Source organism: Phocoena sinus, chromosome 7 (assembly GCF_008692025.1).
Source record: "Phocoena sinus isolate mPhoSin1 chromosome 7, mPhoSin1.pri, whole genome shotgun sequence".
Classification (NCBI taxonomy): Eukaryota; Metazoa; Chordata; class Mammalia; order Artiodactyla; family Phocoenidae; genus Phocoena; species Phocoena sinus.
The window spans coordinates 39,441,680-39,468,066 of record NC_045769.1 but is presented as its reverse complement, the minus strand read 5'-3'; the positions used below and the strand labels follow the sequence as shown (position 1 = coordinate 39,468,066).

At 38.3% G+C, this 26,387-nt stretch overlaps 2 protein-coding genes across 2 annotated transcripts in view; both read right to left on the bottom strand.

The window, feature by feature from the left end:
* Window positions 1-23,327, bottom strand: part of DNAH7 (dynein axonemal heavy chain 7) — a 306,947-nt gene extending 283,620 nt beyond the window's left edge. The window contains 3 exon segments of the mRNA XM_032637818.1: window positions 2,378-2,467; window positions 22,182-22,250; window positions 23,127-23,327. The gene's annotated coding sequence lies outside the window, so the exon portion shown is untranslated.
* A 146-nt stretch (window positions 23,328-23,473) lies between these two features.
* STK17B (serine/threonine kinase 17b) overlaps window positions 23,474-26,387 on the bottom strand; it is a 30,945-nt gene continuing 28,031 nt past the window's right edge. Inside the window, exon 8 of the mRNA XM_032637814.1 lies at window positions 23,474-25,775. Coding sequence (XP_032493705.1) covers window positions 25,493-25,775 — 283 coding nt within the window. The 3' untranslated portion in view covers window positions 23,474-25,492. The remainder of the gene's footprint in view (window positions 25,776-26,387) is intronic.

The following is a 26,387-nucleotide window of genomic DNA, read 5'->3' as shown; positions in this document are numbered from 1 at the left end:
ACCTTATATATATATTTGTACGCATAACTGTGTGTCTCAGTTTTGGGTGCTGACACAAAATATTTTGGTTTATCTTATATTTATTTTCTTTGATGCAGTTCCTCAGAAATTAAGGAGACCCATTTTTATCTAGATGATGTAAAAAACTCCTAAAATCACTAATAGAAGATAAATAACCCAATTTTTAAATGGGTAAAAGATCTGAACAGACATTTCATCAAAGAAAATATACCAGTGGCCAGTAAGCACATGACAAGATGCTCAACATCATTAGTCATCAGGGAAGTGCAAATCAAAACCACAGAGAGATTTAACTTTATACCTACTAGGACGGCAATTATCAAAAAGACAATAACAAGCATAGGGGAGGATGTGGAGAAATTCGAACCCACATACTGCTGGTGGGAATGTAATTTGATGTAGTCACTTTGGAAAACATGGTGGTTCTTCAATGGTTAAACATAAAGTTACCATATGACCCAGCAATTCTACTCCTAGTTATGCACTCAAGAGAACTGAAAACATATATCCACACAAAAACTTGTACACAGCAACATTATTCTTAACAGCCAGAGTAAAAACAACCTAAATGTTCAATAACTGATGAATGGGTAAACAAAATGTGATATATCCATACAGCAGAATATTATTCAGCAATAAAAAGGAATGCAGTGCTGATATATACAACTATATGGATGAACCTTGAAAACATGATGCTAAGTGAAAGAAGCCAGTCACAAAAAGTGATTTATTTTATGATTCCATTTATATGAAACGTATACACTAGGCAAAGCCATGGAGACACAAGTAGTTTAGTGGTTGCCTAGAGCTGAGAAGTTTGGGTTTTCTTTGTGGGGAGAGGAAAATGTTCTGGAATTAGATAGTGGTGATGGTTGTACAATTCTGTAAATATATTACAAACCACTGAATTGTACACTTTAAATAGGTGAACTATTTGGTATGCAAATTATGTTTCAATAAAGCTGTTACTTAAAAAGAGTACTCAGAACATTGTGGGAAATGTTCAGCCATTGGCTCATTTTTCATAGTTAAAATGTATCACTAAGCACCCACCATGTTCTTGGCAAGACAGTTTTCCTGGCTGCAAAGCACCGTTTGGTATCAAATTTCTTTAAATGTGTTTGAGACGTTCTTATAGCCACAGGAGATAATTACTAAAGTTTCTACTCAGAAGGTTGACTTATAAATGCCTGCCTTTTTAAGAACTGGGTTTAGACTATGCATCCTGAGTGAAAGTAAAGATTTATTTTTAAGAGAAATTCATCTAATTCACAGAGGGTTTACTTTAGGTTCAAAGTAAATGTGAACTTTCTGTATCCAGAAACTGGAATAAAATTTATTTACATTTGCTATCATTTTGACAAAAACTCTCTACAAATCTCACATATAGTGAGGTTATTTCCACTTCTAACCATTCTAAGAATAAATGTAGTCTGGCCAGTTTAACTTAGATGGCATTTGTGTATTTGTTTAGTTTTCACAGGCATTTTGGACAGCCCACAAATGACACCTATTTGCGTAGTCACACAGCGGGGACGTGGCCAGGGGAGGGGCCAGGTTGTGGAAGAACATGAGGGATCATAAATATTTCTGTGGTTATTTTTCAGAAAATATAATCTGCCTCTAGGGGTGACTTTTAAAGCTTATAATAGTCATTTTCACTTTTGCATGAATATATTTCAGATGCTTTATGAGACAAGGTTTTCATAAGAGGGACAGAACCTGAGTACAAAGCCTTAAAGGAACTGGGAAGTGGGCAGAGAGGAAAGAAGGAAATGAGGTGCTTACAGAAGTAGAGACAGGTTTTATCTACCACCACTCTGGCAGGGCAACCCACCTTGATTTGTAGCTTCAAGGCTGGCCACACCATTGAGCCAAATCCACATAACCAAAAGCCAGCATCACAGGCAACACATCACAGGTGAACTCGTCTTTCTCTCAAACATGCCCTTCCTCTGCTGTTCCCTATATTACTAAATTGACAACCACTGAAATGGTTACTCAAAAGAAAAACTTGAGAATCATCCTTTATATGCTCCATCATCTTACACACCCAAGTAATTAGGGAACTCTATAAGTTCTCTCAAATCTCACTTGAATCTGTCCCTTTCTCTCAGCTTCCTCAGCCACCACCACCTCTTGCCAGGACGACTGAGATATTCCTCCTAAGTGGGTCTCAGCCTTCAGATTTACCCCCTTTCAGATAGCCTCCACACCGTGTCCAAACAATGAAAAACACAAATTACGATTATGTGAAACTCTCATTGAAAACTCTTCACTGGCATCCCATGACCTTAATGTAAAAGCCAAACTGGTTGATACGGCCTCTGCCCACCTCTCCAGCCCCTTGTCTCACCTCTCTCTGGAGATCTTTTGGTTGCTTCAACGAATCAGGCATTTGGTGCCTCAGAGCCCATTCGGCCTGAAGAAGGTCTTCTTAGGAAGGCTATTTAACAAGAGGTTTCTCAGATGTTATAGATGAAGAATTATGAAATTTTATACCAATTTCTGTTCCACGTATAACAAATTGTGTGTGAATACAGGTACTCTGTACAATACCTATTCGCATGGTACAAATGGCTAACTAGGAAACACTAGTGAATTATTCATGTCTCTCCTTCCTATTTAGCAACACTACATTCTGTAATGCTGTAAATATTGCCATTTAGATGATTCAATCCTAAGTTTAACTGACTTTATGATACATTTTTAGTTTTTATTTTTTTTTTTTATTTTTATTTTTTTTAACATCTTTATTGGGGTATAATTGCTTTACAATGGTGTGTCAGTTTCTGATCTATAACAAAGTGAATCAGCCACACATATACATGTGCTCCCATGTGTCTTCCCTCTTGCGTCTCCCTCCCTCCCACTCTCCCCCTCCCACCCCTCCAGGCTGTCCCAAAGCCCCGAGCTTATATCCCTGTGCCTTGCGGCTGCTTCCCCCTAGCTATCTACCTTACTACGTTTGTTAGTGTGTATATGTCCATGACTCCCTCTCGCCCTGTCAAAACTCACCCTTCCCCCTCCCCATATCCTCAAGTCCGTTCTCCAGTAGGTCTGCGCCTCTATTCCTGTCTTATCCCTAGGTTCTTCATGACATTTTTTCCCCTTAAATTCCATATATATGTGTTAGCATACGGTATTTGTCTTTGTCTTTCTGACTTACTTCACTCTGTATGACAGACTCTAGGTCTATCCATCTCATTACAAATATCTCAATTTCATTTCTTTTTAAGGCTGAGTAATATTCCATTGTGTATATGTGCCACATCTTCTTTATCCATTCGTCCAATGATGGGCGCTTAGGTTCTTTCCATCTCCGGGCTATTGTAAATAGAGCTGCAATGAACATTTTGGTACATGACTCTTTTTGAATTTTGGTTTTCTCAGGGTATATGCCCAGTAGTGGGATTGCTGGGTCATATGGTAATTCTATTTGTAGTTTTTTAAGGAACCTCCACACTGTTCTCCATAGTGGCTGAACCAATTCACATTCCCACCAGCAGTGCAAGAGTGTCCCCTTTTCTCCACACCCTCTCCAGCATTTATTGTTTCTAGATTTTTTGATGATGGCCATTCTGACTGGTGTGAGATGATATCTCATTGTAGTTTTGATTTGCATTTCTCTAATGATTAATGATGTTGAGCATTCTTTCATGTGTTTGTTGGCATTCTGTATATCTTCTTTGGAGAAATGTCTGTTTAGGTCTTCTGCCCATTTTTGGATGGGGTTGTTTGTTTCTTTGTTATTGCGCTGCATGAGCTGCTTGTAAATTTTGGAGATTAATCCTTTGTCAGTTGCTTCATTTGCAAATGTTTTCTCCCATTCTGAGGGTTGTCTTTTGGTCTTGATTATGGTTTCCTTTGCTGTGCAAAAGCTTTGAAGTTTCATTAGGTCCCATTTGTTTATTTTTGTTTTTATTTCCATTACTCTAGGAGGTGGGTCAGAAAGGATCTTGCTGTGATTTATGTCATAGAGTGTTCTTCCTATGTTTTCCTCTAAGAGTTTGATAGTTTCTGGCCTTACATTTAGGTCTTTAATCCATTTTGAGCTTATTTTTGTGTATGGTGTTAGGGAGTGATCTAATCTCATACTTTTACATGTACCTGTCCAGTTTTCCCAGCACCATTTATTGAAGAGGCTGTCCTTTCTCCACTGTACATTCCTGCCTCCTTTATCAAAGATAAGGTGTCCATATGTGCGTGGGTTTATCTCTGGGCTTTCTATCCTGTTCCACTGATCTATCTTTCTGTTTTTGTGCCAGTACCATACTGTCTTGATTACTGTTGCTTTGTAGTATAGTCTGAAGTCAGGGAGCCTGATTCCTCCAGCTCCTTTTTTCGTTCTCAAGATTGCTTTGGCTATTCGGGGTCTTTTGTGTTTCCATACAAATTGCGAAATTTTTTGTTCTAGTTCTGTGAAAAATGCCAGTGGTAGTTTGATAGGGATTGCATTGAATCTGTAGATTGCTTTGGGTAGTAGAGTCATTTTCACAATGTTGATTCTTCCCATCCAAGAACATGGTATATCTCTCCATCTATTTGTATCATCTTTAATTTCTTTCATCAGTGTCTTATAATTTTCTGCATACAGGTCTTTCGTATCCTTAGGTAGGTTTATTCCTAGATATTTTATTCTTTTTGTTGCAATGGTAAATGGGAGTGTTTTCTTGATTTCACTTTCAGATTTTTCATCATTAGTATATAGGAATGCCAGAGATTTCTGTGCATTAATTTTGTATCCTGCTACTTTACCAAATTCATTGATTAGCTCTAGTAGTTTTCCGGTAGCATCTTTAGGATTCTCTATGTATAGTATCATGTCATCTGCAAACAGTGACAGCTTTACTTCTTCTTTTCCGATGTGGATTCCTTTTATTTCCTTTTCTTCTCTGATTGCTGTGGCTAAAACTTCCAAAACTATGTTGAATAAGAGTGGTGAGAGTGGGCAACCTTGTCTTGTTCCTGATCTTAGTGGAAATGCCTTCAGTTTTTCACCATTGAGGATGATGTTTGCTGTGGGCTTGTCATATATGGCCTTTATTATGTTGAGGAAAGTTCCCTCTATGCCTACTTTCTGGAGGGTTTTTATCATAAATGGGTGTTGAATTTTGTCAAAAGCTTTCTCTGCATCTATTGAGATGATCATATGGTTTTTCTCCTTCAATTTGTTAATATGGTTTATCACATTGATAGATTTGCGTATATTGAAGAATCCTTGCATTCCTGGAATAAACCCCACTTGATCCTGGTGTATGATCCTTTTAATGTGCTGTTGGATTCTGTTTGCTAGTATTTTGTTGAGGATTTTTGCATCTATGTTCATCAGTGATATTGGCCTGTAGTTTTCTTTCTTTGTGACATCCTTGTCTGGTTTTGGTATCAAGGTGATGGTGGCCTCGTAGAAGGAATTTGGGAGTGTTCCTCCCTCTGCTATATTTTGGAAGAGTTCGAGAAGGATAGGTGTTAGCTCTTCTCTAAACGTTTGATAGAATTCACCTGTGAAGCCATCTGGTCCTGGGCTTTTGTTTGTTGGAAGATTTTTAATCACAGTTTCAATTTCCGTGCTTGTGATTGGTCTGTTCATATTTTCTATTTCTTCCTGATTCAGTCTTGGCAGGTTGTGCATTTCTAAGAATTTGTCCATTTCTTCCAGATTGTCCATTTTATTGGCATAGAGTTGCTTGTAGTAATCTCTCATGATTTTTTTTATTTCTGCAGTGTCAGTTGTTATTTCTCCTTTCTCATTTCTAATTCTATTGATTTGAGTCTTCTCCCTTTTTTTCTTGATGAGTCTGGCTAGTGGTTTATCTATTTTGTTTATCTTCTCAAAGAACCAGCTTTTAGTTTTATTGATCTTTGCTATCGTTTCCTTCATTTCTTTTTCATTTATTTATGATCTGATTTTTATGATTTCTTTCCTTCTGCTAGCTTTGGGGCTTTTTTGTTCTTCTTTCTCTAATTGCTTGAGGTGCAAGGTTAGGTTGTTTATTCGAGATGTTTCCTGCTTCTTAAGGTGGGCTTGTATTGCTATAAACTTCCCCCTTAGAACTGCTTTTGCTGCATCCCATAGGTTTTGGGTCGTTGTGTCTCCATTGTCATTTGTTTCTAGGTATTTTTTGATTTCCTCTTTGATTTCTTCAGTGATCACTTCATTATTAAGTAGTGTATTGTTTAGCCTCCATGTGTTTGTATATTTTACAGATCTTTTCCTGTAATTGATATCTAGTCTCATGGCATTGTGGTCAGAAAAGATACTTGATACAATTTCAATTTTCTTAAATTTACCAAGGCTTGATTTGTGACCCAAGATATGATCTATCCTGGAGAATGTTCCATGAGCACTTGAGAAAAATGTGTATTCTGTTGTTTTTGGATGGAGTGTCCTATAAATATCAATTAAGTCCATCTTGTTTAATGTATCATTTAAAGCTTGTGTTTCCTTATTTATTTTCATTTTGGATGATCTGTCCATGGGTGAAAGTGGGGTGTTAAAGTCCCCTACTATGAATGTGTTACTGTCAATTTCCCCTTTTATGGCTGTTAGTATTTGCCTTACGTATTGAGGTGCTCCTATGTTGGGTGCATAAATATTTACAATTGTTATATCTTCTTCTTGGATCGATCCCTTGATCATTATGTAGTGTCCTTCTTTATCCCTTTTAATAGTCCTTATTTTAAAGTCTATTTTGTCTGATATGAGAATTGCTACTCCAGCTTTCTTTTGGTTTCCATTTGCATGGAATATCTTTTTCCATCCCCTTACTTTCAGTCTGTATGTGTCTCTAGGTCTGAGGTGGGTCTCTTGTAGACAGCATATATAAGGGTCTTGTTTTTGTATCCATTCAGCCAATCTGTGTCTTTTGGTGGGAGCATTTAGTCCATTTACATTTAAGGTAATTATCGATATGTATGTTCCTATTCCCATTTTCTATATTGTTTTGGGTTCCTTATTATAGGTCGTTTCCTTCTTTTGCATTTCTTATCTAGAGAAGTTCCTTTAGCATTTGTTGTAAAGCTGGTTTGGTGGTGCTGAACTCTCTCAGCTTTTGCTTGTCTGTAAAGATTTTAATTTCTCCATCAAATCTGAATGAGATCCTTGCTGGGTAGAGTAGTCTTGGTTGCAGGTTTTTCTCCTTCATCACTTTCAGTATGTCCTGCCACTCCCTTCTGGCTTGTAGGGTTTCTGCTGAGAGATCAGCTGTTAACCTTATGGGGATTCCCTTGTGTGTTATTTGTTGTTTTTCCCTTGCTGCTTTTAATATGCTTTCTTTGTATTTAATTTTTGATAGTTTGATTAATATGTGTCTTGGCGTATTTCTCCTTGTATTTATCCTGTATGGGACTCTCTGTGCTTCCTGGACTTGATTAACTATTTCCTTTCCCATATTAGGGAAGTTTTCAACTATAATCTCTTCAAATATTTTCTCAGTCCCTTTCTTTTTTTCTTCTTCTTCTGGAACCCCTATAATTCGAATGTTGGTGCGTTTAATGTTGTCCCAGAGCTCTCTGAGACTGTCCTCAGTTCTTTTCATTCTTTTTTCTTTATTCTGCTCTGCAGTAGTTATTTCCACTACTTTATCTTCCAGGTCACTTATCCGTTCTTCTGCCTCAGTTATTCTGCTATTGATCCTATCTAGAGTACTTTTAATTTCATTTATTGCGTTGTTCATCGTTGCTTGTTTCATCTTTAGTTCTTGTAGGTCCTTGTTAACTGTTTCTTGCATTTTGTCCATTCTACTTCCAAGATTTCGGATCATCCTTACTATCATTATTCTGAATTCTTTTTCAGGTAGATTGCCTATTTCCTCTTCATTTGTTAGGTCTGGTGGGTTTTTATCTTGCTCCTTCATCTGCTGTGTGTTTTTCTGTCTTCTCATTTTGCTTATCTTACTGTGTTTGGGGTCTCCTTTTTCAGGCTGCACGTTCGTAGTTCCCGTTGTTTTTGATGTCTGTCTCCAGTGGCTAAGGTTGTTTCAGCGGGTTGTGTAGGCTTCCTGGTGGAGGGGACTAGTGCCTGTGTTGTGCTGGATGAGGCTGGATCTTGTCTCTCTAGTGGGCAGGTTCACGTCTGGTGGTGTGTTTTGGGGTGTCTGTGGCCTTGTTATGATTTTAGGCAGCCTCTCTGCTAATGGGTGGGGTTGTGTTCCTGTTTTGCTAGTTGTTTGGCATAGGTTGTCCAGCACTGTGGCTTGCTGGTCGTTGAGTGAAGCTGGGTGCTGGTGTTAAGATGGAGGTCTCTGGGAGATTTCCACCGTTTAATATTATGTGGAGCTGGGAGGTCTCTTGTTGATCAGTGTCCTGAAGTTGGCTCTCCTACCTCAGAGGCAGAGCCCTGCCTCCTGGGCTGGAGCACGAAGAGCCTTTCATCCACACGGCTCAGAATAAAAGGGAGGAAAAGTAGAGAGAATTATTAGAAGTATGAGGAAAGAAAGAAGGAAAGGAGGAAAGGAAGGAAGGAAGAAAGAAGCAAAGAAGGAAAGAAAGGAGGGAGGGAGGGAGGAAGGAAGGAAGGAAGGAGGGAAAGAAGGAGAAAATGTAGAGAGAATTAGTAGAAGTATGAGGAAAGAAAGAGGGAAAGGAGGAAAGGAAGGAAGGAAGAAAGAAGCAAAGAAGGAAAGAAAGGAGGGAGGGAGGGAGGGAGGGAGGAAGGAAGGAAAGAAGGAGGGAAAGAAGGAGAAAATGTAGAGAGAATTAGTAGAAGTTTGAGGAAAGAGAGAAGGAAAGGAGGAAAGGAAGGAAGGAAGAAAGAAGCAAAGAAGGAAAGAAAGGAGGGAGGGAGGGAGGAAGGAAGGAAGGTAGGAGGGAAAGAAGGAGAAAATGTAGAGAGAATTATTAGAAGTATGAGGAAAGAAAGAAGGAAAGGAGGAAAGGAAGGAAGGAAGAAAGAAGCAAAGAAGGAAAGAAAGGAGGGAGGGAGGGAGGGAGGGAGGAAGGAAGGAAAGAAGGAGGGAAAGAAGGAGAAAATGTAGAGAGAATTAGTAGAAGTTTGAGGAAAGAGAGAAGGAAAGGAAGAAAGGAAGGAAGGAAGAAAGAAGCAAAGAAGGAAAGAAAGGAGGGAGGGAGGGAGGAAGGAAGGAAGGTAGGAGGGAAAGAAGGAGAAAATGTAGAGAGAATTATTAGAAGTATGAGGAAAGAAAGAAGGAAAGGAGGAAAGGAAGGAAGGAAGAAAGAAGCAAAGAAGGAAAGAAAGGGAGGGAGGGGAGAAGGAAGGAAGGAAGGAGGGAAAGAAGGAGAAAATGTAGAGAGAATTAGTAGAAGTTTGAGGAAAGAAAGAAGGAAAGGAGGAAAGGAGGAAAGGAAGGAAGGAAGAAAGAAGCAAAGAAGGAAAGAAAGGAGGGAGGGAGGGAGGGAGGGAGGAAGGGAGGAAGGAAGGAGGGAAAGAAGGAAAAAAGACAGAAAGAAAGAAGATACAGTAAAAATAAAATAAAGTATAATATAGTTATTGTACTAAAAAATATTTAGAAAGAAAGAAAAAAAAAAAAAAAAAAAAAGAACAGATAGAACCCTAGGACAAATGTTGGAAACAAAGCTATACAGAGAAAATCTTACACAGAAGCATACACATACATGTTCACAAAGAGAGGCAAAGGGGGAAAAATCCTAAATCCTGCTCCCAGAGACCACCTCCTCAACCTGGGATGATTCGCTGTCTAAAGGAGGGAAGGAAGGAAGGAAGGAAAGAAAGAACGAAGGTAAAGTACAATAAAGTTATTACAATTAAAATTAATTATTAAGAAAAAAAAAATTTTTTTTAAAAAAAACCATGGACGGATAGAGCCCTAGGACAAATGTTGGAAGCAAAGCTATACAGAGAAAATCTTACACAGAAGCATACACATACACGTTCACAAAGAGAGGCAAAGGGGGAAAAATCATAAATCCTGCTCCCAGAGACCACCTCCTCAACCTGGGGTGATTCGCTGTCTAAAGGAGGGAAGGAAGGAAGGAAGGAAAGAAAGAACGAAGGTAAAGTACAATAAAGTTATTACAATTAAAATTAATTATTAAGAAAAAAAAAATTTTTTTTTAAAAAAACCATGGACGGATAGAGCCCTAGGACAAATGTTGGAAGCAAAGCTATACAGAGAAAATCTTACACAGAAGCATACACATACACGTTCACAAAGAGAGGCAAAGGGGGAAAAATCATAAATCCTGCTCCCAGAGACCACCTCCTCAATTTGGGGTGATTTGTTGTCTAAAGGAGGGAAGGAAGGAAGGAAAGAAAGAAAGAAAGAACGAAGGTAAAGTACAATAACGTTATTACAATTAAAATTAATTATTAAGAAAAAAAATTTTTTTTTAAAAAAAAACCATGGACGGATAGAGCCCTAGGACAACTGTTGGGAGCAAAGCTATACAGAGAAAATCTTACACAAAAGCATACACATACACGTTCACAAAGAGGGGCAAAGGGGGAAAAATCATAAATCCTGCTCCCAGAGACCACCCCCTCAACCTGGGGTGATTCGTTGTCTAAAGGAGGGAAGGAGGGAAGGAAAGAAAGAAAGAAAGAACGAAGGTAAAGTTCAATAAAGTTATTACAATTAAAATTAATTATTAAAAAAAAATTTAAAAAAAAAAAAAAAAAAAACAACCATGGACGGATAGAGCCCTAGGACAAATGGTGGAAGCAAGAGTATACAGACAAGATCTCACACAGAAGCATACACGCACACATTCACAAAAAGAGGAAAAGGGAAAAAAATCACAGATCTCGCTCCTAAATTCCCCCTCTTCAATTTGGGATCACTCCCTGTCTATTCAGGTATTCCACAATGCAGGGCACATCAAGTTGATCGTGGAGCTTCAATCCGCCGCCTCCGCGGCTGCCGGGAGAGACCTCCCCCTCTCCTCCCTGCTCTCACAGCTCACAGGAGCTCAGCTTTGTACCCGGCCCTGCCCCTGCGCGCAGATCGCTGGAGGGCGTCTGTTTTTTTGCTCAGACAGGACGGGGTTAAAGGAGCCGCTGATTCGGGAGCTCCGGCTCACTCAGGCCGGGGGTTGGGGGATGGGGGAAGGAGGGGCACTGCGTGCGGGGCGGGCCTGCGGCGGCAGAGGCGGCGTGACGCTGCGGCAGAGGCCGGCGTGACGCTGCACCAGAGGCTGGCGTGACGCTGCACCAGCCTGAGACCCGCCGTGCGTACTCCTGGGGAAGTTGTCCCTGGATCCCGGGAACCTGGCAGTGGCGGCCTGCACAGGCTCCGCGGAAGAGGGGCGCGGAGAGTGACCTGTGCTCGCACACAGCCCCCCTGGTGGCGGCAGCAGCAGCCCCAGCGTCTCCCGCCCGTCTCTGGGGTCCGCGGTTTCAGCCGCGGCTCGCGCCCGTCTCTGGGGCTCGCGCTTCCCGCCGCGGCTCGCGCCCGTCTCGGGGGCTCGCGCCCTCAGCCGCGGCTCGCGCCCGTCTCTGGGGTTCGCGCTTTTAGCCGCGGCTCGCGCCCGTCTCTGGAGTTCCTTTAAGCAGCGCTCTTAAACCTCTCTCCTCGCGCATCAGGAAACAAAGAGGGAAGAAAAAGTCTCTTGCCTCTTCGGCCGGTGCCGGCTTTTCCCCGAACTCCCTCCCGGCTAGTCGTGGCGCACCAACCCCTTCAGGCTATGCTCAAGCCGCCAACCCCAGTCCTCTCCCTGCGCTCCGTCCAAAACCGAAACCCGAGCCTCAGCTCGCAGCCCCGCCCGCCCCGGCGGGTGAGCAGACAAGCCTCTCGGGTTGGTGAGTGCCGGTCGGCACCGATCGTCTGTGCAGGAATCTCCCCGCTTTGCCCTCCGCACCCATCGCTGTGCACCACTCCGCGGTCCCGAAGCTCCCCCCTCCGCCTCCCGCAGTCTCCGCCCACGGAGGGGCTTCCTAGTGTGTGGAAACTTTTCCTCCTTCACAGCTCCCTCCCACTGGTGCAGGTGCCGTCCTTATTCTTTTGTCTCTGTTTTTTCTTTTTTCTTCTTTTGCCCTACCCAGGTACGTGGGGAGTTTCTTGCCTTTTGGGAGCTCTGAGGTCTTCTGCCAGCCTTCAGTAGGTGTTCTGTAGGAGTTGTTCCACGTGTATATGTATTTCTGGTATATCCGTGAGGAGGAAGGCGATCTCCACGTCTTACTCTTCCGCCATCTTCCCGCCGACCGCCCATTTTTAGTTTTTAATCAAGCATGTATAAATTAAAATGTAACCCAAACATTTTCTTAAATAATACAGATTCTAATCACTTTCTCCTGTTTTGTAAAATTTAATCCTGGAAAATTTAATTCAAATCTGTTGTGATAGAAAGGGCAAAGAAGGCATTTGAAGTCAGGTAAACTTGAGCTCAAATCCCCACATATGGTAATTAGGTAACTTTGAAAAATTGCTTAACCTTTTTATTTATTTATTTTTTGCCCCATTGTGCAGCATGTGGGATCTTAGTTCCCCAACCAGGAATCGAACCCTCGCCCCCTGCATTGGAAGTGCAGAGTCTTAACCACTGGACCGCCAGGGAAGTCCCTGCCTAACTTTTTTGAGACTCAGTTTCCTCACCTACAAAATGAAGATAATACAGTCAACCCTCAGTATCCATGAAGGATTGGTTCTAGGAACCCTGAGAACAGCAAAATCTGCAGATGTCCGAGACCTTATAAAAAATGTCATATATGCATATAACCTATGCACAGCCTCCAGTATACTTTAAATCATCTCTAGATTACTTGTAATACCTAATACAATTGTCACAACACAAATTCAAATTCTGCTTTTGGGAAACTTCTGGAATTTTTTTTCAAATATTTTCCAACTGCTGTTGGTTGCATCCATGGATGCAGAACCAGTGGATACAGAGGGCCAACTGTATTCAATTTGCAGAGTTGTGAAGATTCAATGAAAACAGCATGAATAAAAGAGCCAAATATAATTCCTGATTCACAGTGGGGCTTAGTACACTGCATTCTTCCTTCTTTAATTTATATCTTACATATCCCTGAATAGGCATACCCACAGGCAATATTTTTTATACAGACACACACACCCATTCTATAAACACATACCATAAAGACCTTCCAAAACGAAACTGATAATTAGATACAATGTTGTGGGACTATTTGTGCGTGTTGTTTGGGACATGGGGGCAAAGCCAAAGTAATTAAATCTCGTATAAATTTAATGATATAAGTGGCCCCAGCCATTGGCCATTGTGATTATTCTATTTCTGGGAAGAAAGGAGACAGGTTTATTTGCAGTATCCCATGCTTAATCATTAGTATTTAATGAATTAGGACCAGGACTAATCAAAGAAGCAAACAGCTGATTACTGCTGTTTTGTCAAAGAAAGAAGTAATTGATGTTCGTGCAGGTTAAAGCGGCCAAAAAGGCCTCTAAATACACGGCACAGTTCTTTTTCTCCCTTTATAACTTGTTTTCAATGGTCTTTAGTCTGTGATTACTTAAATATTCACTTATTTCAGAAGCCTTTTTGTGCAAATCCCAATTAAAAAACCAATCACGTTCTTAATAAATTGGGCTAACAACATCTTTCAAAGGAAGAAACAAATCTCAATGTTTCATCTCTAAAGTTTGATTTTGTATGACTTTACAGGCAGTTAATTCAATTATAATCAGGAAAGCCTCATAAATTTATTCATGATGATTAATTTATAGGGGAAAATAAGTCTGTGATATGCCTTCTGTGACATGGGGAATCTATTGTTTTCTTTGTTCAATAATACTACCTTATAATTTTCTCCACATACATTTTGCACTCATTTGTTTACTATTCAGTATAACCAGAGTGACTCTACAACCTACAATTGTATCTTTAATTGGTGACCCACTTGCATTTTACCATCTGGCTAGAAATATTGGTATAATTAGTACATATCTTTCTTTTGGCCTTTCAAAAGGGGTATTACAATCACTAAATTTAAATTCCAGTGGTGAACCACAGAGGGCGGAATCCTTCCAACTAATTATAAAACAATCCCTTTTTTTGCTTATTCTGAAAGTTGACCACAGCATAGAGTTGGCATAGGACCTAAATGTGAGAGATTATTCATTTGATGCTGACTACACTTGCACCTAGCCTTGTGCATTAGAGAGATTGTTGAACAGTTTCCTTAGTAATATATTTAGAGGAAAGGACTTAATCTATTTCAATAAGCTAGAAGACCTATTTGCTTTCTGTAAGTAAAACTTTTACTTTTCTATATAATAATAAGATAGGAAATTGTGTGTGTGTGTGTGTGTGTGTGTGTTTGTGTGTAGTGAGGAAACTACGTATATGGGAAAATGTTGGAACTTCTCTATTCTTATAGGAAGGCTTTGATGAATAAGAAAGAATTCAGAAGATATGGAAAGACCCATGGTGGTTAATTTCATGTGTCACCTTGACAGGGTTAAGGGATGCCCAGATAGCCGGTAAAACATTATTTCTGGGTGTGTCTATGAGGATGTTTCGGGAAGAGATTAGCATTTGAATTGGTAGATTGAGTAAAAATTACCCTTACCAATGCAGGTGAGCATCATCTAATCAGTCGAGGGCCTGAATAAAACAAAAAGGCAGAGGAAGGGATAGTTTGCTCTCTTTGCTTGAGCTGGGACATCCATCTTCTCCTGCCCTCAACATTGACCCTCCTGGTTTTCCGGGCTTCAGACTTGGACTGGGATTTATACTATCAGCTCCTCTGGTTTTCAGGCCTTCAGATGTAGACTGGAATTATACCATGAGCTTTCCTAGTTCTTCAGCTCACAGATGCAGATGGTGGAGGCTCTCAGCATCCAAAATCACATGAGCCATTTTCTATAATAAGTCTCCTCTTATATATATATATATATCTGTATACTACTGGTTGTGTTTCTGGGGAGATAGCTAATATAAGGCCTTTGCCTTTAGGTGAGGAATATATTACAAATGAGTTAAATTGATAGAGATGAAGGAGCAGTGAGAGTGCAAACTGCTGGTTCTGGAAGCCGAGCAAGGCATGGCCAGCTAAGAGTCCTCAGCAGAAAGCCATACTAATGACTTCCAATCAAGAAAACACCTTCAAGGTGCTGCCAAACCAAACTTGGGTCTGCTGGCTTGACGCACAACAAAGCCAATCTATTGACACCAAATCGTGGTGAAGGAAAGTACAGTGTTTCTTGCAAGGAACCAAGCAAGGAGCAGAGGCAGCTAATGCTCAAAAGACCCAAACTCCCCAATGGCTATTGAGAAAGACAAAGTGAGGGAGACGGTTGTAGGGAACGTGATCAGCTCCTGTACAATTTTCCGATGGTGGGTGGTAAGGTAGCCAGATGAGGTCACAGGGGTTAACGTTATCAATTTTCAGGCTCCAGCCAACTGGGGGACTACATGCTTATCACCACTCTCTGTCTGGTTGGGGTATGGTTTCTGCAGAAAAACTGACTGCATTAGACTTTATCTTTGCCTTTGAGAGAGAACTGGGAGTGCTTGGGGCTGATTTATTACGTTATATTTTTTTTTTCTCTGCCTGACTGCCCTATCTTTGTTTCTGCACTCCTTAGCTTTGCCAGTCATCAAATGCTGGGGCTTGTTTCTTTCTCTCTCTACTCATGGATGGCCTGGGAAGCCACAGTATATTTCCACAGTTTTTCTTCACTAATCACCAGTAAGCAAGGGCCACACTGCGGGTTCTGCCACTAGGAAGGCCTCTACGTAAGTCTACCTGGTTTCAAAGATACTGAGAATCAGAGTGTGTTGTATCAGAACCTAATGATGATTTCTAATAAAGGTGCAAAGCTCACAGTGCTAAAAAGAGTGCTAGTGAAAATGGTCTTACTTGGATCAAGAATTAGGAACCTGCCCTTTCAAATTCCTTCTCCAATATAAGAGCTGGTTCCCACAAAATAACTTGCAGTCTATTCCTGGATAAGCCAGATCTTTAAAGATCTTTGGACTATGTTGCTTTGGCATCTAGTACAATGTTTTCCAAGTAGGTGTCCATGGATAACTATCCAGAGAGATGTTAGCTTGGTCAAAGCAGTTATAAAACACCATACACATTAGGTTCCTCACTTGGAGGTTCCCAGTGTAAGGTCCCCAAGCAATCCTGCCGTAAAAATATATGTCTAACACTGTTGAAGGTAGTGTTTCTAAAACATAAACGGGTATACATGCTTTCTTTCTTTGCCACACACCTAATAACATTATGAGAAACGCGAGTTTGGAAAACATTGATGATTGTGTCAATTAAGATGCTTTTAGCTGCCAATAACAGAAAACCTGAAACAGAGTGGATTAAACAAATAGGACATTTTAAAAAATCACATACTGAAAAGTCAAGGAGATGACTGCTGCCATTGCTTCAGTGGCTTCAGTGGGACAATAACGTTAGGACCAGCATCTCCAGGATTCCCTTGTCAGCTCCTTCATAGTTACAAGATGGTGGAAACAGTACCCATTCCTTTACGTATTTCACACTCCAAGAGCAGAATTAAGTAGTTGTGACAAGGCACTGTCTGCCCTGCAAAGCTTTAAACATATTTAGCAACTGTTTTTTTTATAGAAAAAGTTTGCTGACACTTTTCTTGATGATCTAGATGATCTAGATATAAATGAAAGAATGTGTACCAGTAAGAATCGACAGGAAATGACTCTAAAATATATAAAGTAATATAATTGATAGAATTTAATAATTAATAGACAGACATGCAGTAAGGAAATAAAATTTTTAGAATGAAACCCAGAGATTTCCAGCTGTGAAGTATGGGTAAGTAGTGCTGTGTTAACTAAGGGAGATGACATGAATCCAGGAAATTTGGGTGAGGAGGTAATAAAGAAAGGGAGAATATGATCATCATTTTACTTAGAGCTGTTCTACATTTGAGGATACTTATATCCAAATAAAGATAATACATGTAGCTTCAATGTCTAGGAGGAAAACAGGCTAAAGAGAAAAATTGGGGAGTGAAAGAAAGACAGACAAGATGAAAAGGCAGAGGGCTATGTACCAGATGAAGGAACAAGACAAAACCCCAGAAAAACAACTAAATGAAGTGGAGATAGGCAATCTTCCAGAAAAAGAGTTCAGAATACTGATAGTGAAGATGATCCAGGACTTCGGTAAAAGAATGGAGGCAAAGATGGAGAAGATGCAAGAAATGTTTAACAAAGACCTAGAAGAATGAAAGGACAAACACTCAGAAGAATTAAAGAACAAACAGACAGAGATGAACAATACAAAAACTGAAATGAAAACTATACTAGAAGGAATCAATAGCAGAATAACTGGGGCAGAAGAACGTATAAGTGACCTGGAAGACAGAATGGTGGAAATCACTGCTGCGGAACAGAATAAAGAAAAAAGAATGAAAAGACAGCCTAAGAGACCTCTGGGACAACATTAAACGCAACAACATTCTCATTATAGGGGTCCCAGAAGGAGAAGAGAGAGAGAAAGGAACCAAGAAAATATTTGAAGAGATTATAGTCGAAAACTTCCCTAGCATGGGAAAGGAAATAGCCACCCAAGTCCAGGAAGCGCAGAGAGTCCCATACAGGATAAACCCAAAGAGAAACATGCTGAGACACATAGTAATCAAAATTGCAAAAATCAGAGACAAAGAAAAATTATTGAAAGCAGCAAGTGAAAAATGACAAATAACACACAAGGGAACTCCCATAAGGTTAACAGCTGATTTCTCAGCAGAAACACTACAAGCCAGAAGGGAGTGGCATGATATACTTAAAGTGATAAAAGGGAAGAAACTACAACCAAGATTACTCTACTTGGTAAGGATCTCATTCAGATTCAATGGAGAAATCAAAAGCTATACAGACAAGCAAAACCTAAGACAATTCAGCACCACCAAACCAGCCATACAACAAATGCTAAAGGAACTTCTCTAAGTGGGAAACACAAGAGAAGAAAAGGACCTACAAAAACAAACCCAGAACAATTAAGAAAATGGTCATAGGAACATACATATCAATAATTAGCTTAAACATGAATGGATTAAATGCTCCAACCAAGACACAGGCTTGCTGTATGGATACAAAAACAAGACCCATCTATATGCTGTCTACAAGAGACCCACTTCAGACCTAGGGACACATACAGACTGAAAGTGAGGGGATGGAAAAAGATATTCTATGCAAATGGAAATCAAAAGAAAGCTGGAGTAGCAATACTCATATCAGATAAAATAGACTTTAAAAAAAAGAATGTTACAAAAGACATGGAAGGACACTACATAATGATCAAGGGATCAATCCAAGAAGAAGATAAAACAATTATAAATATATATGCACCCAACACAGGAGCACCTCAATACATAAGGCAACTGCTAACAGCTATAAAAGAGGAAATCGACAGTAACACAATAATAGTGGGGGACTTTATCACCTCAATTACACCAATGGACAGATCATCCAAAAGGAAAATAAATAAGGAAATAGAAGCTTTAAATGACACAATAGACCAGATAGATTTAATTGATATTTATAGGACATTCCTCCAAAAACAGCAGACTACACTTTCTTCTCAAGTGTGCACAGAACGTTCTCCAGGATACATCACATCTTGGGTCACAAATCAAGCCTTGGTAAATTTAAGAAAATTGAAACGATATCAAGCATCTTTTCTGACCACAACGCTATGAGATTAGAAATGAATTACAGGGAAAAAACATAAAAAACACAAACACATGGAGGCTAAATAATATGATACTAAATAACCAAGAGATCACTGAAGAAATCACAGAGGAAATCAAAAAATACCTAGAGACAAATGACAATGAAAACACGACGATTCAAAACCTATGGGATGCAGCAAAAGCAGTTCTAAGAGGGAAGTTTATAGTTATACAAGCCTACCTCAAGAAACAAGAAAAATCTCAAATAAACAATCTAAGCTTACACCTAAAGGAACTAGAGAAAGAGGAACAAACAAAACCCAAAGTTAGCAGAAGGAAAGAAATCATAAAGATCGGAACAGAAATAAATGAAATAGAAACAAAGAAAATAGCAAAGATCAATAAAACTAAAAGCTGGTTCTTTGAGAAGATAAACAAAATTGATAAACCATTAGCCAGACTCATCAAGAAAAAGAGGGAGAGGACTCAAATCAATAAAATTAGAAATGAAAAAGGAGAAGTTACAACAGACACCCCAGAACTACAAAGCATCCTAAGAGACTACTACAAGCAACTCTATACCAATAAAATGGACAACCTGGAAGAAATGGACAAATTCTTAGAAAGGTACATAACCTTCCAAGACTAAACCAGGAAGAAACAGAAAATATGAACAGACCAATCACAAGTAAGGAAATTGACATGGTGATTAAAAATCTTCCAACAAACAGAAGTCCAGGACCAGATGGCTTCACAGGTGAATTCTATTAAACATTTAGAGAAGAGCTAACACCCCTTCCCAAACTATTCCAAAAAACTGTGGAGGAAGGAACACTCCCAAACTCATTCTATGAGGCCACCATCATACTGATATCAAAACCAGAAAAAGATACTACAAAAAAAGAAAATTACAGACCAATATCAGTGATGAATATAGATGCAAAAACCCTCAACAAAATACTAGCAAACAGAATCCAACAACACATTAAAAGGATCATACACCATGATCAAGTGGGATTTATCCCAGGATTCTTCACTATACACAAATCAATCCATGTGATACACCATATTAACAAACTGAAGAAGAAAAACCATATGATCATCTCAATAGATGCAGAAAAAGCTTTTGACAAAATTCAACACCCATTTATGATAAAAATTCTCCAGAAAGTGGGCATAGAGGGAAACTACCTCAACATAATAAAGGCCATATACGACAAACCCACAGCAAACATCATTCTCAATGGTGAAAAACTGAAAGCACTTCCTCTAAGATCAGGAACAAGACAAGGATGTCCACTCTCACCACTATTATTCAACATAGTTTTGGAAGTCCTAGCCACGGCAATCAGAGAAGAGAAAGAAATAAAAGGAATACAAATTAGAAAAGAAGAAGTAAAGCTGTCACTGTTTGCAGATGACATGATACTATACATAGAGAATCCTTAGGATGCCACCAGAAAACTACTAGAGCTAATCAATGAATTTGGTAAAGTTGAAGGATACAAAATTAATGCACAGAAATCTCTTGCATTCCTGTACACTAATGATCAAAAATCAGAAAGAGAACTTAAAGAAACACTCTCATTTACCATTGCAACAAAAAGAATAAAATACCTAGGAATAAACCTACCTAGGGAGACAAAAGACCTGTATGCAGAAAACTGTAAGACACTGATGAAAGAAATGAAAGACAATACCAACAGATAGAGAGATATACCATGTTCTTGGATTGGAAGAATCAATATTGTGAAAATGACTATACTACCCAAAGGAATCTACAGATTCAATGCAATCCCTATCAAACTACCAATGGCATTTTTTACAGAACTAGAACAAAAAATCTTAAAATTTGTATGGAGACACAAAAGACCCCGAATAGCCAAAGCAGTCTTGAGGGAAAAAAATGGAGCTGGAGGAATCAGACTCCTTGACTTCTGACTATACTACAAAGCTACAGTAATCAAGGCAGTATGGTACTGGCACAAAAACGGAAATATAGATCAATGGAACAAGATAGAAAGCCCAGAGATAAACCTATGCACCTATGGTCAACTAATCTATGACAAAGGAGGCAAGGATATACCATGGAGAAAAGAGAGTCTGTTCAATAAGTGGTGCTGGGAAAACTGGACAGCTGCATGTAAAAGAATGAAATTAGAACACTCCCTAACACCATACACAAGAATAAACTCAAAATGGATTCGAGACCTAAATGTAAGACCGGACACTATAAAACTCTTAGAGGAAAACATAGGAAGAACACTCTTCGACATAAATCACAGCAAGATCTTTTTGATCCACCTCCTAGAGTGATGGAAATAAAAACAAAAATAAACAACTGAAACTAGTGAAACTTCAAAGCTTTTGCACAGCAAAGGAAACCATAAACAAGATGAAAAGACAACCCTCAGAATGGGAGAAAATATTTGCAAATGAATCAACAAAGGATTAATCTCCAAAATATATAAACAGCTCATGCAGCTCAATATTAAAAAAACAAACAATCCAGTCCAAAAATGAGCAGAAGACCTAAATAGACATTTCTACAAAGAAGACATACAGATGGCCAAGAAGCACATGAAAAGCTGCTCAACATCACTAATTATTAGAGAAATGCAAACCAAAACTACAATGAGGCATCACCTCACACCAGTTAGAATGGGCATCATCAGAAAATCTACAAACAACAAATGCTGGAGAGGGTGTGGAGAAAAGGGAACCCTCTTGCCCTGTTGGTGGGAATGTAAATTGATAGAGTCACTACCGAGAACAATATGGAGGTTCCTTATAAAACTAAAAATAGAATTACCATATGATCCAGCAATCCCACTACTGGGCATATACCCAGAGAAAACCATAATTCAAAAAGACACATGCACCCCAGTGTTCACTGCAGCACTATCTACAACAGCCAGGTCATGGAAGCAACCTAAATGCCCATCAACAGACAAATGGATAAAGAAGATGTTTTACATATATACAATGGAATATTACTCAGCCATAAAAAGTAACGAAATTGGGTCATTTGTCGAGACGTGGATGGATCTAGAGACTGTCCTACAGAATGAAGTAAGTCAGAAAGAGAAAAACAAATATTGTATATTAACGCATATAGTGGAACCTAGAAAAACGGTACAGATGAACCAGTTTGCAGGGCAGAAATTGAGACACAGGTGCAGAGAACAAATGTATGGAAACCAAGGCAGGGGGAAAGCCGCGGCAGGGGTGGGGATGGTGGTGTGATGAATTGGAAGATTGGGATTGACATGTATACACTGATATGTATAAAACTGATGACTAATAAAGACCCTGCTGTATAAAAAGATAAATAAAATAAAATTCAAAAATAAAGAAAAAAAATTGGAGAGTATCTATGTGCCAGAAAAATAAGATATGGAACCTGAAAGAAAAGCACTCACAACTGAGAAAAAGTTCCAACTTTTTATCAATGTCTCCTTCCTACAAATTCAATTGTCAAGTCTGCACACCATTTCTCTCTCATCACACTTCATGCTTTTTACATGGTGATTTTATTCATCTTTATGCAACACACAGTGCACTGCCATGCATTGACATTTTCTGAAAGTATCTATTATTACTTACACGAAGTGAACAGACCTTCCTGTTTCCAAATTTGTGTTTTTTCCAGCAGAAAGGATCTAATAAACATACCTGTATTGGAAAGGGAGTTCAAAGATGACGTGTGTCAAAGGCTAGAGAGCCTCCAGGCAAGGAGGTAACAAATTTAGAAATACTTTAAAACAAAGACAACCACAAATTTTAAAAAGTGCTTTTTAATCCTTAACCAAAAGGATAATTAAGTAGATGTAATTTGTTTTTTTACTAGAGTATTCATAACAATGTAGGTCAATATGCCTTAAGCAACATGATTATTGAATAAAAGTTAAGATGGACAGCAGTTGTAATTTGTGTGAAATTTATACTTGAGTTTAAAGTTCTTTAAACTTTTATAAAACTATAAACTGATAATAATTCCCCAAGTTGAAAGTCAGATAACTTAATTTTAATACAATATGAAATTAAAGTACACTTGTTTACACAACAATGAATAAGGACAAGTTTCCAAGTCAGATATCAAACGGAAAATTCAAAAATAAACAGAGGAAATGTAAACAGTTATAAAATACCAACAGTTATATAAATGTTGCTTAAAGCAAGGCTATTCAAAATATGGTCTATGAACGATTCGTGACTCATCCAAAATGAAAGAAAGAACTTGTGCCAGAATGAAAATCTATTTTGTTACTAATTGGCCGACATTTTTTTATAACAAGACTTTCTTGATAAAGGAAGCAATGTGTTGATTTATATTCTGGTACAGGTGCCTCATCTCATTACTGACTGGAGAACAGGTACTGCTTACTTCTTTAAAATGTCATTATAATTTTACTGCTTAGAGTTAGGTTAACTTTACTGTGGGGGAAAAAAGTTAAAATGAGACTTATGATTGTCACCTATACCTCATCTTTTTAATCCCATCTATCCAGGGCTCCTATCCGAAAAGCAAATTAAACTTTATAAACTCACCACAATTTAACATTAATCTTCAGATGTGTTACTGACATCTATTCACCTCTTGTTTTCAATCTTGGGAGGAAAAAAATAAGAATTGAGTTATTTGTTAATAAGTTCTCTCTACAAATTGGTTTATTTTCATATTTCAATCAGAGAAAATAGTTAAGTTCACCTTTATGAAAAAACTGAATTTTTATACTGCTTGCATAACCTACTAGTTGCTTTTTTACAATAAAAATTGGTAGGAAAAAGAGGTATGGAAATTTACAACCCTGTGTATTCTATTAACTAAGGGGAAGGAGATAAACTATTAAAAAATTTCTCAGAAAAAAAGAAAACTCATATAAAATATTTTTTTTAGAAACAGTTTATAATTCAAAATTTGAACATTTCTTGATTTTTGCTTTTTAGTATGGCATAATTCCTCTGGAAAGTTAAAAATATAATATGGTCTTTTGTCAGAATAATAATTTCCTCTTTCTCCAATGACTTTCTTACTAAGCTTTACCTGCATTAGCTTAATACTGAAGGCAAATAAATGGGCAACAAAAATTTAGAAAAAACTCATCAGTTTTAGATACACAAAAGCCCAATTTAGCTTCCACAATGATTAGTTTATTGAACCGATAAACTACTTCTTAAAGAAGTTAAATGTATATTTACATGTCTTAAGATGAGCTCCTTTGGCACCTGAGTTGAGTACAATATACCAGAAGGAAGAATCTCTAAGAGAAAGTTGTCTAAGGACTATATTTCATCTATCTATACATATATACATACACCTATACAAATACATATACACATGTGCACACACACACACACACACACACGAACAGAAATAACTTTTCCTTTAAGAAATGCTGAGGATGCTGAGAATTCATTTAACCAAGTAAAGTGATCTGACGGTTATTAAAAACAGTTTTAAGTTATTTGGAGTGTTACCAAGTTTCAAGAAGCCAAAGCTTTTACAGTAATATATAATTCAAACGGAAAAAACCAAAGGATTTCTTCTGATAAAACCTAATTTCTTTTGATACAGTAACATGGTCATGAATTTACAGTTATCTTAACATGGTAACATAACAGAGTTTTTAATAGTCTCCAGGTGGAAAGTCATCAAAGATTACTCAAAAAGGAGTAAATCTTCCCCGCCCCCCACCAATTAGGACCAAACATAGTCACCGGCCACCCATCAAACATTCTGCTGTCCCTGGACTGTGACTTGCACTGGCCCCAGCAAAAGACCATTAAATGCCACTCTGCAGATCTCCTGCTAAGCCTCCTCACTCACTAGGAATTTTACACAAGAACTTTAGAAGAGCTTGATGTCATCCTGCTTTATGAGCATATCCACCTTGCTACTGCTGACTCTGGCACTGTGTTAATAGTACTACTGGTGCCATGATATTTTTTATGCATACTTTTAGAACTCTGAATAATTGGCTTCTATTCTAAGACTTAGAAGATACCTAAAATTCTGTAAGTTGCATAAGTCTGTCAGCACTTTCTTCTACATTCAATTAATAAATATGTTTGGTTGACTGAAAACAGAGCATACTCAGTTTTACCTAAGCATCTTCTACTCTAGAGATTCTGGAGGACGAAAATCCTCTACACCTCTGTACCCTGTATTCTCCATCTTTTACACCTTGTTAAATCTGACGTATGTTGAGAATGGGCAAAAGACATTTGAGCTAAAAATGATGCCATGCTGCTCTTTCCTCTCCTTCAACTTGTATAGAATATCCCTAATCTAGTTTCTAACCCCCTCTCTGCTCTGGTTAAAGGACTGTCTCATATAGCAGACCATATGTAATGGAAATCTTATGCAGTTTCAAAATATCCATGATTGAAAAACATTTTCAAGTGTAAAATATCTCTTAAGCATCTATAAAATAGTGTATATTCTTATTTAAACTTGACACTGTTATCCTAAACAAAATTCTGTCAATAGAGGCATGGTATAGAACTTACCTTGGAGAATCTATTAAATTCAAATGTCTTCATTTTGTTCTGTTTACATCAACCATAATATAACCCAAGTTACTTTTCCTGATATGTAAAACATTTTAATAAATCCATTTGAACTTCAATTCTTTCATTAACATGTAAACTCACATGTACAATTTTATTTTTTGTCACATATTTAAATATTTTGAGAGCTGATATCTCAGTACAGGAAATGAAATTATGCTAGTAACTAGCAATTTAGCATTAAAACACTTCCCTAAATTCTTCTATGCTAAAGTGCATTTACAATATAAACATGCCATATATGAAGCTATAAACATGCCATATATGAAGCTATAAACCACAATCTCACACTGAAGTGGATTTCAAATCCGACATTCAGTTCAAATGAGTCAAAGAGAAAAGTGCTAACAGAGCAAATCTGAAACAAGTTCATGGGGATTGGGCAATGAGTCATCAAAGCGGAACCTTTTGGACACCATGCTGCTATCCTCCGGGATATTCTCTTTGTCTTCTCGGTCACTGCAGGTTCCATTACAAGAGGGTTTAGAAGTCTTGTCTTCAGAGGACCTTATTGTATGATCCTGACTTTGAGAGGAACTGGAAGTTTCTTCAGGGTGAAACAAATTTCCAAAGTCCCACTGCTGGAGCCAAGAATGAGAAAGGCAGATTTCGGCTGTTGGTCTTTTCCTTTGAATGAAAACACCAAGGGAAAATTGAGAACCAAAACTCAGGTTGGAAATGTCTGCAGTTCAATATATTATAGACTTATTATTTATTTATTATGAAAATAACACATACTCATAGTACAGAAGGGAATAATAGGAAAAGTGGAGTACCTAGAGTTTAATTCTGACATGTGCTGAAAATTCAATTTATCATGGAGCTTACGGATGAGACTATCTAGTCATAAAACTGGAAACATATTTTAGGCTCACAAATAAAGATTAGTAAAATTATAAAGACTCCTGGGTTTACAAACCCTTTGAAGGAAAATATATGTAATTTATAATCTCTATTATTATTTTGTGTTCTTAAAAAGCAGTTAACTGTTAAATCTTGAAAACCAAGGCTATTCTTCAATGACGTTTATCCAACATTTTTAGTTTTTAAATTTTATTTTTGCTTGTGAAAGCAATATGGTCAAATATCACAATATTTCAAAAGGAAGGAAAACACCTATTTATACTCAACTCCAACCTTAACACACCCACCATTACTATCAGAACATAGGTTTCCTTAGTCTTTGATTTTATTGTTCATTTTTTCCTGATAATAAAAATTAAGGTGCTCATTATAGAA